The 14,308-nt window shown below is 37.9% G+C and overlaps 1 protein-coding gene across 1 annotated transcript in view; it reads right to left on the bottom strand.

Annotated features, from left to right (window-relative positions):
- Positions 1 to 11,999, bottom strand: part of CCDC186 (coiled-coil domain containing 186) — a 46,412-nt gene extending 34,413 nt beyond the window's left edge. The window contains exons 1-2 of the mRNA XM_059900017.1: positions 11,884 to 11,999; positions 2,516 to 3,209 (exon numbers count right to left, since the gene is read on the bottom strand). Coding sequence (XP_059756000.1) covers positions 2,516 to 3,150 — 635 coding nt within the window. The 5' untranslated portion in view covers positions 3,151 to 3,209; positions 11,884 to 11,999. The remainder of the gene's footprint in view (positions 1 to 2,515; positions 3,210 to 11,883) is intronic.
- Between the last annotated feature and the right edge of the window lie 2,309 nt (positions 12,000 to 14,308).

The following is a 14,308-nucleotide window of genomic DNA, read 5'->3' as shown; positions in this document are numbered from 1 at the left end:
TACAGAAAATTAAATGAAGGCAAAAGAAAAAAAATGAGTTGTTTTAGAGCTAACCTTAATCACAAAGCATTTTATTTGAAATTTAAAATATTACATGTATAACAAAAAATTAACTTAGATTTAAAATAATATCTGACATTTTTATAATGCTTTAATGTCCTCAAAACAATCCCATCAGGTAAGTACTGTCCCCCTCATAAAGATGAAAAACTCTGTCTTGGAGAGGTTGATGTAACTAAGGAAACAGAGCTTGCAAGTGGCAGTGGGAATCTTCCAACTCTGGGCTTCTGACCAGAACTGTGCTTATCCCAGTCTACCATGTGGCCACTGTTCTGACATGATGGAGCAAAAAAAGAGGAATTAATTTTCTACTGTATTCCTAATGTTTTTAGATAAATTTAATAACATGTATCTTGTTCATTTCAGATAACCACATTAAAAAATCCACTGAAGCCAGACTAATTGGGTTCAGATTTTAACTTTGCCGTTTAGTAGCATGTGACCTGAAGCAAGTTACTTAACCTCTCTGTGCTTCAAGTACCTCATCTGTAAAATGGGAATAATAATAGTTCATACCACATAGGGTTGTTGTGAGGATTCCATGAGTTAATACATGTAAAGTGCCAGGCACATAATTAACAGCATTTAAGTGTTCCTGCTATTATTATTAAATCTGTAACATCTTATAATTTACAAGAGAAGCTTGAAAGTGGTTAAGACTCCAAATCTAAGGAAAGTAGAAAGAGGCATCAAGGATGATCTCAAAGGGAAGGTCTAAGAGATAAGTACAGATAGCAGGAAAATGAGGAAGTTACCCAAAAAGCAAGAATGGCAGAAACACTGATGGTTCAAGTATAAAATCACAGTTTTTTCAATAACAGCAGCATTCCAGTAAAGTTATGAGCAGGAGTAGCTGACATTGGTTTTTGGATAGTATTAAGAAAGGCATTGGATTCACAAGAGATATTTGTACACTCATGTTAACAGCAGCATTATTCATACCAGCCAAAAGTTAGAAGCAACCCAAATGTCCACTGATAGATAAACAGATAAACAAAATGTGGTATGTATACATACAATGGAATATTATTCAACCCTAAAAAGGAAGGAAGCTCTGACACAGGCTACCATATGGATGAACCTTGAGGACATCTGCTAAGTGAAATAAGCCAGTCACAAAATGGCAAATAGTATCAAAAGCAGTTAAACTCTTAGAAACAAAGTAGAATGGTGGTTACCAGGGGCTGGGGCAGGGGGAAACAGGGAGTTGTTGTTTAATAGGTATAGAATTTCGGATTTGTAAGACGAAAAAGCTATGGAGATAGGTTGTACAATAATGTGAATATACTTAACACTACCAAACTGCACAAATTTTAAAGTGGTTAAGATGGTAAATTTTATGTTATGTGTATTTTATCACAGTTGAAAAATAAAAAAACAGAAAAAAGAAGGGCTCTGGATGCTGAGATTAAAATTCATTGGGTAAACCAATGAAGGGTGAGCTGGCATGGGGAAGACTGATCTACTGATAATCTGGAAGAGTAAATACTAGAAGCAAGGAGATCATTAAAAGCCAATTGCATATCAAACAATATTTGGATTATGGTATATTTTCCTTTGTCATCCTCCTCTAGAGTGTAGATTTCCTCCTCCCCTTTCTCTATACACACCCCCATTCCAAAAATTTTTTTAAAAAGAGAATCCGTCTGTATTTTAGTGAAGGCTAGAAAGTTTTATTTTCCTTTATTAAAGGTTATAGGAGTACCTAAACATATGCATCACTTACATATATAAATTTAAAACAAAAGGTGATATAATATTATTAGGAAAAGATAAAATGAAATTAAACTGTGGTTAAAATAGAAATTAACTCCACAAATCCAAGAGAAGTCTAAAACTAACTATGTTCTTATTTACTGAATGACACTAAACCAATTCTTCTGTTCTCCTAATTTTAATTTTTTAAACCAATGAATTTACAGTGGGAATTTTAAGAAAATTTTTTGAATTTTATAACTTGTCATTCCTTTTGAATTTATCTTAGTTCTGACATTATGCTTTACATTCTTTCAAAACTGAAAAATTTGAAAGAATATAATTTGTCTTTACAAATCTTTCTAGATCTTTAATAAACTTATACTTTAATAAAACATTTATTCTTTTAAACTTATACACTAAGACATATGTAAAACAAATTTTGAATCATATTCAAAACAGTGCCTTTATACATAGATACATATATGTTGCTATATATGTTAACGTATTTGACATAGGTAAATTATGTATAACTCTCATAAAAACACTGTTTACCTATTATTTCTAAAATAATGAAAATAAAATACCACATTCTAAAAAAAAGTTATATATCAAATAACTAGGCAAACTTGACATCTGCTCAACTACCACGTACATGGCTGTATTGTGGAAATAAAAGTAGATAAAATGATACCTTCCTTTAAAGAATTCAATCTTTAATCCCTGTGAAAAAAATAACCTGAAAGAATAAAACACTTACTTCTTTATGGTATGCTCCTGCTGCAAATGCTTATCTTGCACACACTTTTCAAACATAACTAATGCATTTTCTCCCTTATTCATTCCATTTGGTAGTCGGTGTTCTTTTGCAAACTCAGTAGATAAGAGCTCAGATTCTATTTCTTCCAACAAATCCTCTGATGTTGAAACATTCTTCATTTTTGAAATAAGTTTCTTGGTGCAGTCTGTATCATAAGGACTTTCTGAATAAGTCTTTTGATTAGCTGCTTCTGAAAATGTAGATGACCTTAATTCCGCCAATATTTGTGTTACTGTTTGTTCTGCTTCATTTGTTTTCAAAACTTGCTTTGTAAAATCTCCACCAGGAAAATTAGCTATTTGTTCAGAATCTTCTGGGCGTATGTCTGTTTTAGCACAGGAATCCTCACCTCCACCATGATTTGGAATATAATGTTCCTGTGTTTCAATTTGATTATTGTGTTCATTAGGCTGACATAAAGTTTTATCAAAGTTTAATGACAACAGTTTGGACTCATTTTCTAAGCTGCTGTTTTCATCACCAGAAAACGAATTGCATGAGTCTTCCTTTATTTCAGATGTTTTCTCAATATTTTGATCAGAGGAAATGGAGGCTATGTGCTCTGTTTCTGACATGCTGACTGGCACGGATTCACTTTGCACCTTCAAAGCTGTTCCTGATCTTTGTTTTACATCTGAGAAAGTCAAAACATAAACTTTTTTTAAAAAAAAGTTTTTTTTAAACCAAGACCCCATATATATTTGCACACATTCCATGATGTGGAAAAACTAAGGCCGCACATTTTACCACTAATAATTCTTTAAAAATTCTTTCCTTGGCGGGGGGTGGGGGGGTGGGGTGGGGAAGAATGTAACAGCTGACCCATGTGAGCCACAACCAGTCAGGTGCTACAAAGGCTCATTCTCTTTTCTCCTTCAGTCCAGTCCTACAACTTCACTTCAGTTGCAGTTTGGCATTCCCCAATCACCCCCATAAGATGCTGGGTATGGAATGATACTAATAACAGGAAGATTAGTGCCCAAGAATTGTTTAGAATTCCTTCAGCTCCACAAAGGGAAAAAGACTATCTAAAGAATTTGTAAGAAACTATTGGGGAAATAAGATAGCAATGAAAACACTAGGCAAGAAATTACAAATCAAGATAATAAAACAATGTACATTAACAATGATGAATATTTACTGCAAAAGGAAAACTAAACAATAACAAAACACAGCTACCTATATCCCAGACACCCAGAGCTGAGCTGAAAGAAGTCAGGGTGTAAAGGAGTCCTGACAGGAATTCATTTTTCACCCAGGGATGCAGGAAGTATCATGGCGATTTCCAAACATTCTCATCAAGAACACAAAATGTTCAGTACAACTGAGATGGACCTCATATGCATTGCTTAGGTCATAAAAGAAACATTTACAAAACTAATTCAACAATGTTAAAATATATTTTATGCCATTTATGAGGGTTACTAATCTAGCTATTTTCTGAAAATTAGTCAACTTTAAAAATTATCCTGAGACAGAAAAATATAAAACATTCCAGCAATCTTGATGAAGAAGAATTGTCAACTTTTGTCAGATATCAACCAAGCATGTACTGGAGTCATGTGAGGTTGGATAAAAAAGTGGGCATATCATAGTTTTGAAAGAAACTAGGGAAGAAACACTTCCAGATGTAAGGTGTAAATGGAAAACAGAAAGATTAATATTTGAATAAAAGAAAGATACATGTTTACGTTGTTGGTCTGTGGTGGAGGTGGTGGTCAGAGGATGGTGAAAATGGGTAAGAGAAGATGGTCAGGTAGAATCCTCAGAATGATATGCAGGAGTGAAGGTTGTTAAGAAGGACGATAAATCATGACAGACTTGTATACTTGATTATACTATAGAATTTCTAGCACATACTAGGTTTTCAAATATTTGTGGAATTAAAGCAAAGAAGTAATATGAGAAAAGCAGTATTTGAGGACTAGGAACGCAAAAAATGGGAAGAATAATTCTAAGAAAGGAAAAGAAGACCAGCTTGTTTGTTAAATACTCCGGCATCGACTAATACAGACGTTGGCCTTAATACTATAAATTATCTACCTGTATGACATATTTCCAAACAATCAAACAAATTATCATTATTATCTTGCTGCATATATTGCATACTAAGACAAAGTCCACACTAGCAATAAAGGTTTGGTTTAGGCAATACAAATAAATGCGGTAACAAAAAGCCTTGTGAGTATGCTGTATTCCAAATCTAGAACAAAGTAAAATAATTCTCAAACAGGGACATTAGCCGCCTACATTACCTTCCTCAAAGTAACTAATTTTAAGATACAACTTGTGAATGTGTTGCTGCTGAATTTGAAATCTTAATTTAGAAACATCATAACTAGTCAATGTTATGTGATATCTACTGAAGTCAAATTCAGAGCTGACCAAATGTAATGGAAAGCAGATAAAGAATCTATTTAAAAGAGAATGAGTCTATGAAGGCATTGTGACTCTTCAGCATAGATAGCAAGTGAAAAAAAACTCTCATTTGAGAACTCTTAAGGCTCTTGCCTGTGTACCATGCTTTGCCAACAGAAAAGCATTACGCAAACAATCGTTATCTTCTCATCCAGCTTTCATATTCCCCAGGGTTCAGTCCTCAACTTTATTTTCCTTCCCAGAATTCATCCACTTTGATAACTTAAACCAAAAACTCATAGTTGATGCCCACTTTAATTATTTTCATTCCTGTGCTCTTGAGTTACAGATAATGAATTATCTCTTTGCTTTCACTCTATCTCTACATAAAATAAAATCTCGAATGAATACAGGCATTTCCAATGGCTCAACTCAAAAATGGCTAATTCCAAAATCATAACAATAGCTCCTAAAATTGAGTACCCCCAGATAATCTTTTTTTAATTTCTGTCAATGGTATCATTTTTCTTAGTCATGCCTCCTTCCTTTCCTTTAGCCTCATATTCTTTTACTAATTTCATGTCTCCTGCAATTATACCCTCCTTTCTACTGTCACTGTCCCCAACCTGCAACCCAACCCAGGCCTGATAACTTCCTACCTGGAACACTTGAATTGTTGGTTTCTCAGTCTCACTCCATTCCTCCCTCCTGTGTCACCCAATCCAGAGAAGGGGTTGAAGAGTATACTACATTGGCTCTGCCAAAGGGGAACAGGAGCTGCCCTATGAAGCGAGTCCTCAATGGCACAAGGGTCCAGGGAGCTACAAACACTGCCCCCCAAAAATCCACACATACCACCTCCAGAGACCACCATCAAATACAACCAGATGGACAAGAGTAAGGCCAGAGCCATCTCTTCCCTCTTTAAAGTTTCAGAGAGTGAGAACTCTGCCTCCACTGGCTGGTTTTCTTCCCCCAACTCCAAAAGGGCTAGTTAGAGAAAGGAGAGGGAACATATTTTAGAGCCAAATTACACCTCTTCTTCTTTAATCCAAGCAGCTGGGAACTAACAGCTTCAACATTTCTTTAGGGAGATGATAGAGTTTATGATTAACATTTTTTGTTGCTTTTGTTTTGTAAGCGATTGAAACCTGTCTTAATTTCTGGAATAAGTTTTTTCCGGTTATCAAAAGTGGCAGCAGAAGAGTTATGACATCAAACCAAGACATTATTGAAGGACTGCACCTCAGAGGGAACTGGAGGGGATGCGAGCATTTCATGTTTATACCTCAGAGTTGCAATTCCTCAATAAACCAGTTGTAGTATTTTTCCAATCTTATCTCTCAACACATTCCTAAAATCCTAGTACTTCACTATAGTATTATACTTTGCCAGTCCCTGACCAGTCTATTCAAGATTCCTCCAAACAATGTGCACATTAACATTTCCATGGCTTTGCTCTAATCTAGAACGTTCTTCCCTTCAGTCTATCCAGAGTCTAATTATATTTAAAGGACATATTCTAAGGCCACATCTTCCTTCAAATTTTCCCTCATGGGAAGAACAAAAATAATCTCTCATGTAAATGAAAACATACTTCATTTATACTCATCAGGTACATAGTGGCAGCCTTCCTTGTGACATTTCTTTTTTTTGTTTTTCTGTTTTGTTTTGTTTTTGTTTTTTCTTGTGACATTTCTGAACAGCCTTTTAAATGATCTCTTGCAAAGAAGAGGAACCACACTCTGAACTGAATCAAACTTCTTAAATCTCAAGCAATAGAATAGTAATAATAAATAGATAAATAAATCTAACAAAGATATTCTCTACTACCTTTACAGTCATTCTTGCAAAGGTTGTTCAGTGGTTCTCAGTGAGGGTGGGATTGGGTTTACACAATGAGCTGGGGGCGACTGAAGGGCATTTAGAGGGTGGGAACCAGGTTGAAAGAAGACTTGTCATGTGTAAGACAGTACAGAACAACAAAAAGGTCTCATTCTGCTGGATATTCATCTAGGTAAAAAAAAAAAAAAACGGTTTTCATAATTACCTCAGCTTAGACTGTTTTACATATTATCCTCCTGTAAATTAAAGAAGGCTTAGTTCAACCTCAAAAGACAAGCACTTTCTATACTGTTGCTCAGTAATATGCCCATGACCTTTGAAAAAACTCTTCAGATGAACTGGCATCTGAGAATCACTTAACTTGCAAACATAGTTTTCTGATGCTGAAATGAATACTGATTGGAGGCAAAAGGAAAAGGAGAGAAGTTAAAGAAGATTTATGTGTATATATGTAAAAAGCCATCACTAAAGAGTAAATAACTGTACAAGAATGGCGTGGGGAGGGGAGCCATGATGAGCTTGATTGTCCACGATTAACCAGGGAAAAAAAGAGTCAGCTGAGTCCTCTTGTGGGCCTCCAGTTGGCAATGCTGATGTAGGCCAATTTGGCTGCTGTCCAAGTTTTTTCTTGGGAGTGGGGGTAAAGGGGATAGTTATCATTAAAGCTACTGAGGATGGAATAGCCTAGAAGTAGATTAAAGGGGTAGGACATAAAACTAGACATTTGTTTACAAGATTGTTTTAATTAAGAAGTGCTTGTATAAATCAAATTCACACTCATGTATATAGATATAGCAACTACAATTATAGATTACAATATCTGTTGCTTTTTTGAGGTAAGGAGTAACACAGGTTATTTGACTTTTTAGCAACTCTTACTCATTAGGGGAAATTACTGTATTTAAATTTAGCAGTCACAAAATTCCTCTTAATTCAAGTACTTTTTTCCTCCCGAGAGTTGTTTCTGTTTCTGACACAGTACTACAGGACCAATTCACACTTCAAAATTGTTTCAGTGGAGTGAGAAGTGGTTTCGCTCTTACTGGAGCTCATCAGCTGTAGGCAACTGGTCGAGAAACATTTACTTGCCTTAAAGCCAACCATTATCCACCTTGGATTTTATTTCTTAATCAAAGAACTAGCAATTCTACAAAATTATTTCCATACAAAAGTCTTATAAACGAAAACACTGTCTTTAACAGCTTTTAGTACTATTTCTTGTTTCTCAGTAATTAGCAGTATAAACAACAAAAGAACTTAAGCTTATTCAATAAATGCAAATACAAATGAATCCAATCCACAGATATTTGGTAATAGATTATCAAACATACAAGCCTCATACAAAAGTACCAAGCCAGAAATACATTTCTAAACTAGATATTAAGTCATTCATTCACCAAATATGTATTGAGCATGTATTATGTTCAGGTACTGTTCTATGTGTTGGGAACACAGCAGTGAATAAAACAGATATCTCTTCTGGAGTTTACACTCTGGTGTAGTGGACCAACATATAAAATCTATGTTAAATCTTTTGCTCTTTGTGTTTACAGTATTTTAATTTGAAGGTTTGTCAGCGTTCCATCAGAAGCTATATAAGATATGCATGAGTGTTTAAGTCCAACAGAAACATGTGACTCAGTTCAGCATAAATGTTACTTACAACAAACTACAAATTTTAAACTTACAAACTGTACCAAGTCTCAAATAATACCAGCTATAGCTTCTCAAATAATGTCCATTAAGATAAGCAAGTTGAGCCTGTGAGGGCACTCCTGTTCTTCAATATAATGGTTTACTGTCCTTTGAAGGAAAAGTAAGTACATCCAAAGGTCTTTTACACACTCCCCGAATACACTCTGAAAGCAGCATGAACAAAATAATGACCTATCTTCCTGACCAGTTCTAACAAGGTTCTAAAATGGCTACTAAAATCAGAAGCAATTAAAAACTGAGCTGGTTATTTCAAAGAACTCTAGTTTTATCAAAAGGAAGATATATTTGTAAAGTAGTCACATTGTAACTAAGCTTTTGGGTAAAATTTAATATACCGAGTTTCCTTTATGTGAAACAGTATCACTTGCTCTTAAAAGTTGTCTTTAGTCCACTAGGTTAAAAAGTATATTATATGAGGCCAAGGCCAATTATCCCTGTAGGGATTTGTTTAGTTTTGCAACCAAGGGTTAGGGCATTATGAATTTTACAGTGCGTACACTATATCACCAAAAAAAAAAAAAAAAAAAGATGTTGAAAAGACTCAGGGCAACAGATGCAGCAGGATACCCCACCTCCACCCCAAATAGTACCAAATCCTGTGACACGAAAACAGAATACATTACAGTCTATCAAGATTCCAGGAAAAAGAAGATAAGTAGCCACATCATATATCACATTATCAAGTATATGTCACGTTATCAGTTTTGTATCTTAGATCCATGCAATTTTATATATCTCTAATAGTAAGTTTTAAAACAGAAAAAATTTTAATACAGAAATCTCAGTTTGAAGCTACTTGTACAGAGCTCACCAAATGAACTTTAAAAAGTCTAAGAAAACATGAAAAGTATTTTCAGCTAATTTCCCCCCCAAATCTGAAAGCTAAAAAAAAAGGGGGGGGGGGCGGAATTGACCTATAGCTCCCTTTTCAAAAAGGAAGGCTAATAACTTAAAAAAAAAATTAAGTTTTAAGTCTGCCTTATATTATATTAAGAAGTTCTGGTTAATGTTTAAATTTTGAAGCCACCTTTGGCCTGGGCTTGGTTAATTTGGTACAATGTAGTTTACCAAAAAATTAAATTATTCATTAGCTACTACATAATCATCCCTGAAGTAGACTAACAGTTCATGTGCCTTAATGACTGACAACTATACTCACAATCCAATCAGTACTTTGCTGGGTTTTATTTCCACTTTGTGTCTATTGCCCCTTCATGCCAATACTTTTTCTTTTGTTTACTTCTTAGCCCAAATAGATTTTTTAAATCTCAGTAGCTGAGAAATAAAGTTCAAAGGTGACATTTGCAATAATATAATATTACAGGGTTAATTTGCAAACTTAAATTATCTATGCTCCCAAGGTTGCCCTGAAACGACATTGAGCATAACATTCCCAACACTGCAAGCTGTGTGACATGTTTATGAGAAATTCAAGAATCAGCTTTAATTATTTAAAGCTAGAGATAAGGGATAAAAGACCGACCTAAATTTTACTAAAAGAAAAGAAACAGAACTTCAGGTTAAGGAGTCTTACTTTAACATGAAACTGTCAAATGAATTTGAAAAACTAGCACAAATTAGGGAACGATGATTCCCTTCAAAGGGAAAGATGATTTTTCTAAATCTCTAAATAAAGGCTGCTTCAACCTATTATCTCTTCCTAAAGAGTGAGTATACTTCACTGTTTTACCTTCATTCCAGGATGTCAGCATGTAGCTGTAAACAGATGATTTTAAACTGAATATAATAAGTAATCATTATCAGCTATGCTGTCACTGTACAGCATCAAAGAACAACTCTTTAGTTTATGGTTGAAGGAACTAAAAGGTTAAAGAGTGGTTACTGTGCTACACCACTCCTTTCCTGTTAGCAACAAACAAGACTCTGAAATACCAATGAAACGCTAAGGAATCTCCACTGTTTAAAGGAACCTCTGAGTTTATATCCAGGTATTATGAATTAGACAAGGTCTTAAAAAGAATAAAACCAATATAAACACAATTCAGGCATTTCCAGGTAGAATCTTCAGTAATTATACATGCTTGCCTATTACAATGTAATAAGGAGTTTTAATTCTTTATACTGCAAGATTTGTTAATCACTCAATACTGTCATTGAATTTAAAATAACAGGAAAAGATCAAAAAGGAAGGAAAAAAAAAAAAAAAGAACGAGGCCAATCATCACTGTTTTCTATTTGTGTAATGATGGATAAAGAATTGGAAAGTAGCTGTACAGAGAGCAGCAGACTTTATACACAAGCAGATAGTTCAGTTTTACCATCAATATCTCTTGAACCTTAACGTTTCCCACACACTGCAAACATGATGGTGCAGTTAGTAGTTGGGAAGGCTACACCCACAACTACCATACCTAAACACTTAATAGATTTTTTCTTTTTGAGTGACTATCAACACACCTCTTGAAACACTTCCACTGATTTGCCACACATTTTCCTTAGAAAAACTCCCAACCTATCATTTCGAAAAAAATAACAAAGCTAGGAAGCAAAGGTACCTTACACACGCATACACAGAGAAAACTGCCAAACGCCTGGGGCTGCATGGCCTTCTAAACAACGCTCCTAGGTAACAAGATTATCATGTCAAAGGTAATCCAAATGTTCCAAATCCAGGCCTCTTTCCTCTAAACAATATCAAAATGTAAATATTAGCTCAAGTTATTAAACTGCTAACAGCCAAGCAATAATTACACTTGTTCCCCAAGACTGCTACTAGGGAACATGTAGAAGGGGTTTTACCATTTTACAAGTTTGATACAGGCTCAAATTTGAAACATGACCCTTACCAACCAAGGTTTATCAAATGCCTTGATGTCCTTGAAAAAAAGGCAACATAAACCCCAAGAACGATTTCTCTCATATCCACAATCCCAAAGAATCGCCTTTAAATTACTTAAAATCACAGTAATGGAAGTGTTTGGAAGAGAGTTTAAAAAGTCGCTAACAGTCAACATAAAACACGAACACAGTGAACTTGGAGACGAAAGGAGAAGTAGGCGACTGAGTCTATGGGGGATGGCCGAGGAGGTAGGGCTTAGCTACAGTTCGCATTAGGAGACGGGGCAAGCGGCCCAAGTTCCGCCGCCCTCTAGGCACCGCTCTGGAGGCGCGGCCCTCACGGCCCCCGGCGACCCCTCGGCCGCCTCCTGTCCCGGCGCCCGGGACTGAGGGAGGGAGGCAGGGAGAGGAGGGGATTCCGAAATCCTTCCCCCAGCGCTCGCCTCGCTCCCTCGAGAAGCCAGGCAGGGAGCCACCCCGGGACCTGCAGGACGGCGCGGAAGGTGGGCAGGACGGCGCGGAAGGTGGGCAGCCCGCCGCGCCGCCACCGCGACTCCCCGGCCCGCCCCGGGCATCCCTCAGGCACTTACCCCACTTCTTCGAGCCTTAGGCCACACCCCTAAAGAGGCCATTGGAATTCCCGCTTAGGGGCCAACTTCTCCATAACGGGGTCCAGCAGACCAGGAAGTGGGGGGGGCAGCGGTGAGGAACAGGGCCGACACCACGCTCCCTCAGCCGCGGCTTCCCCAAGCCCCCGCGGAGCTGACACATCAACAAAGATGGCGGCGACGCTGAAGCCGGCCCCGCTACAGCTGAGGGGGCGGGGCTCCCTGGAGGAGCCAATCATCGCGGCGCGGGCCGCGTGACGCGACGCCCCTTGGTGCCTGGGTAACCTGTCTGCAGTGGGTGGGGCCGGCGCAGCGCTGTCTCCTACCTCTGGAGCGCCCGGCACGACAGTTAGACTTTCTGGGCACCCACTCCCCGCCCCCCCCCCGCCATCCCCGGCCGACCCGACGAACCGGCTCTCCCGCCTGTAGTCCCGTCCTACCTCTCACGCCCCTCCCGGGCCCAAGCAGGTTATTGCTTCCTGTAGGACGCGCTCCTTGGGGATGATCCCTCTGAACTCTTTGGCCCTTACTCATCATAGTCAGGGACATAAAGTTATAAAAATGAGAATTCAAAATTGTGACTTACAAGCTTTGATGCGTAAGTCTTGCACCTGACGTGGGCGGCGTCAGCAGGAGCAGCCTACCTGCCCGTCAGACAGTTCATCTCTGGGAGAGGTTCTGGGGGTTTCCAGAACACCGCGTTCGAGTCCACCGCGTGGCCCCTACTGCCATTGTTTAATAATAAACTGTTGGTGCCTTCGTCTCCTGTACTGCACTGTGGGCCTTGAGCGCTGGAAGTGTCCTTATCCCAGCGCGCAGCGTGGGGGTTGACATGCTGGAGCTGCTCAATAATTAGCAAAAAACTTTAAAAAGTGTACTGGGGGCGGGGGTGGGTGGGTGGGTGGAGGATGTGTATTCAATATAGTTGCCTAATCGCGTCCTGAGAAGGTGAAAAGTTTCAGTCTGGAGAGTTTGCAAACCTACTCTGTCCAGTTAAGTGCTGTTCTTTAAGATTTCTTACGTACAACTCCTGAGTGAATATACTTGATTCTGACAAGTCAATTCAAGAGTTTATAAAGCAAAACTTCTTTTTCGGTTAAACTTCTTTGATACTAACTGCTGGCAAAAAAAACCAAAAAAAACACCAAAAACAAAAAGAAAAACCCAAAAAACAAAACCAAAAACAAACCCCACTTTAAAAAATTCAACATTTTGTAACTCTGTTCCTCTTTCCTTTCAACAGGAAATGGCACCTCCCTCCTTAAATGAAGATACTGATTAAAGCACATGCTGCAGTGAAAGTGTGACAGTAAAGAAATTATTTGGCTTTTTTTGTTGTTGTTGGCTGTGTTGGGTCTTCGTTGCTGCGCTCGGGCTTTCTCTAGTTGCAGCGAGTAGGGGCTACTCTTTCTTGCCGCGCGTGGACTTCTCATTGCGGTGGCTTCTCTTGTTGTGGAGCACAGTCTCTAGGCGCACAGGCTTCAGTAGTTGTGGCACGTGGGCTCAGTAGTTGTGGCTCGCGGGCTCTAGAGCACAGGCTCAGTGGTTGCAGCACACGGGCTATGTGGGATCTTCCTGGAGCAGGGCTCGAACCCGTGTCCCCTGCATTGGCAGGGGGATTCTTAACCACTGCGCCACCAGGGAAGTCCCAAGAAATGATTTGACTTTTAAACAATAAATTGACCAAATATTCCTACTGAGATGTTATTCCAAGGGGAAAAATAAAAAAAGAAACTTTAAGCTTTTTCAGTGTGCATATTGTCAGTAATAACATTCATACTGTTATTTCAGAAATATATTAGTATAAAGCGTATATGTAATCCTTGGGAACCAAGATTTTCAGTATTGGAGAAAGGAAATACACATATAAAAATCAAAGAAATTAAGTAAAAACACTACAACCCTAAATTTGAATTTAGAAATATCAGTATGAACTCATGGCACATTTCATTTCCATTAAAAAAAAAAGGCTGTCCGCTGGAAAGGCCTAGAACAATGATCAACCCAATGCACACCCCTATTCTCCTATCATCTCTAAATATAATTTCCCACTAAAAGTCACCTGGGATCTTCGGCGCTCAAGGGCTAAATCTACATCTGGGGCAAGAAATGTACAAGAAAGCCTAGGACATTTTGGTTGTATCAGAAAGCAAAGAAGAAAGCAAAGAAGAAAGCAAAGATCATAGGAGTTGTGTCAAAAAGATTCAGGAGCCAATTCAAAGGTGTTCCCACTGGTCAAAGATAGGACAATTTTAGCATTCAAAAATAACAGCAATTGAGATACATCTACCAGGTTAAAAATCAATAAGCGTTGATTTTTTAAAATGTCATTGGTCACCTTTGGAGGATGCCAAGGAATCATCACATTCTGAAAACTGATAAAAGAATAAAGCATCCTACCTTTTCT

The sequence above is a fragment of the Balaenoptera ricei genome, chromosome 16 (assembly GCF_028023285.1).
Source record: "Balaenoptera ricei isolate mBalRic1 chromosome 16, mBalRic1.hap2, whole genome shotgun sequence".
Classification (NCBI taxonomy): Eukaryota; Metazoa; Chordata; class Mammalia; order Artiodactyla; family Balaenopteridae; genus Balaenoptera; species Balaenoptera ricei.
The sequence above is the reverse complement of the archived record's forward strand: the minus strand, read 5'-3'. Positions and strand labels throughout refer to the sequence as shown.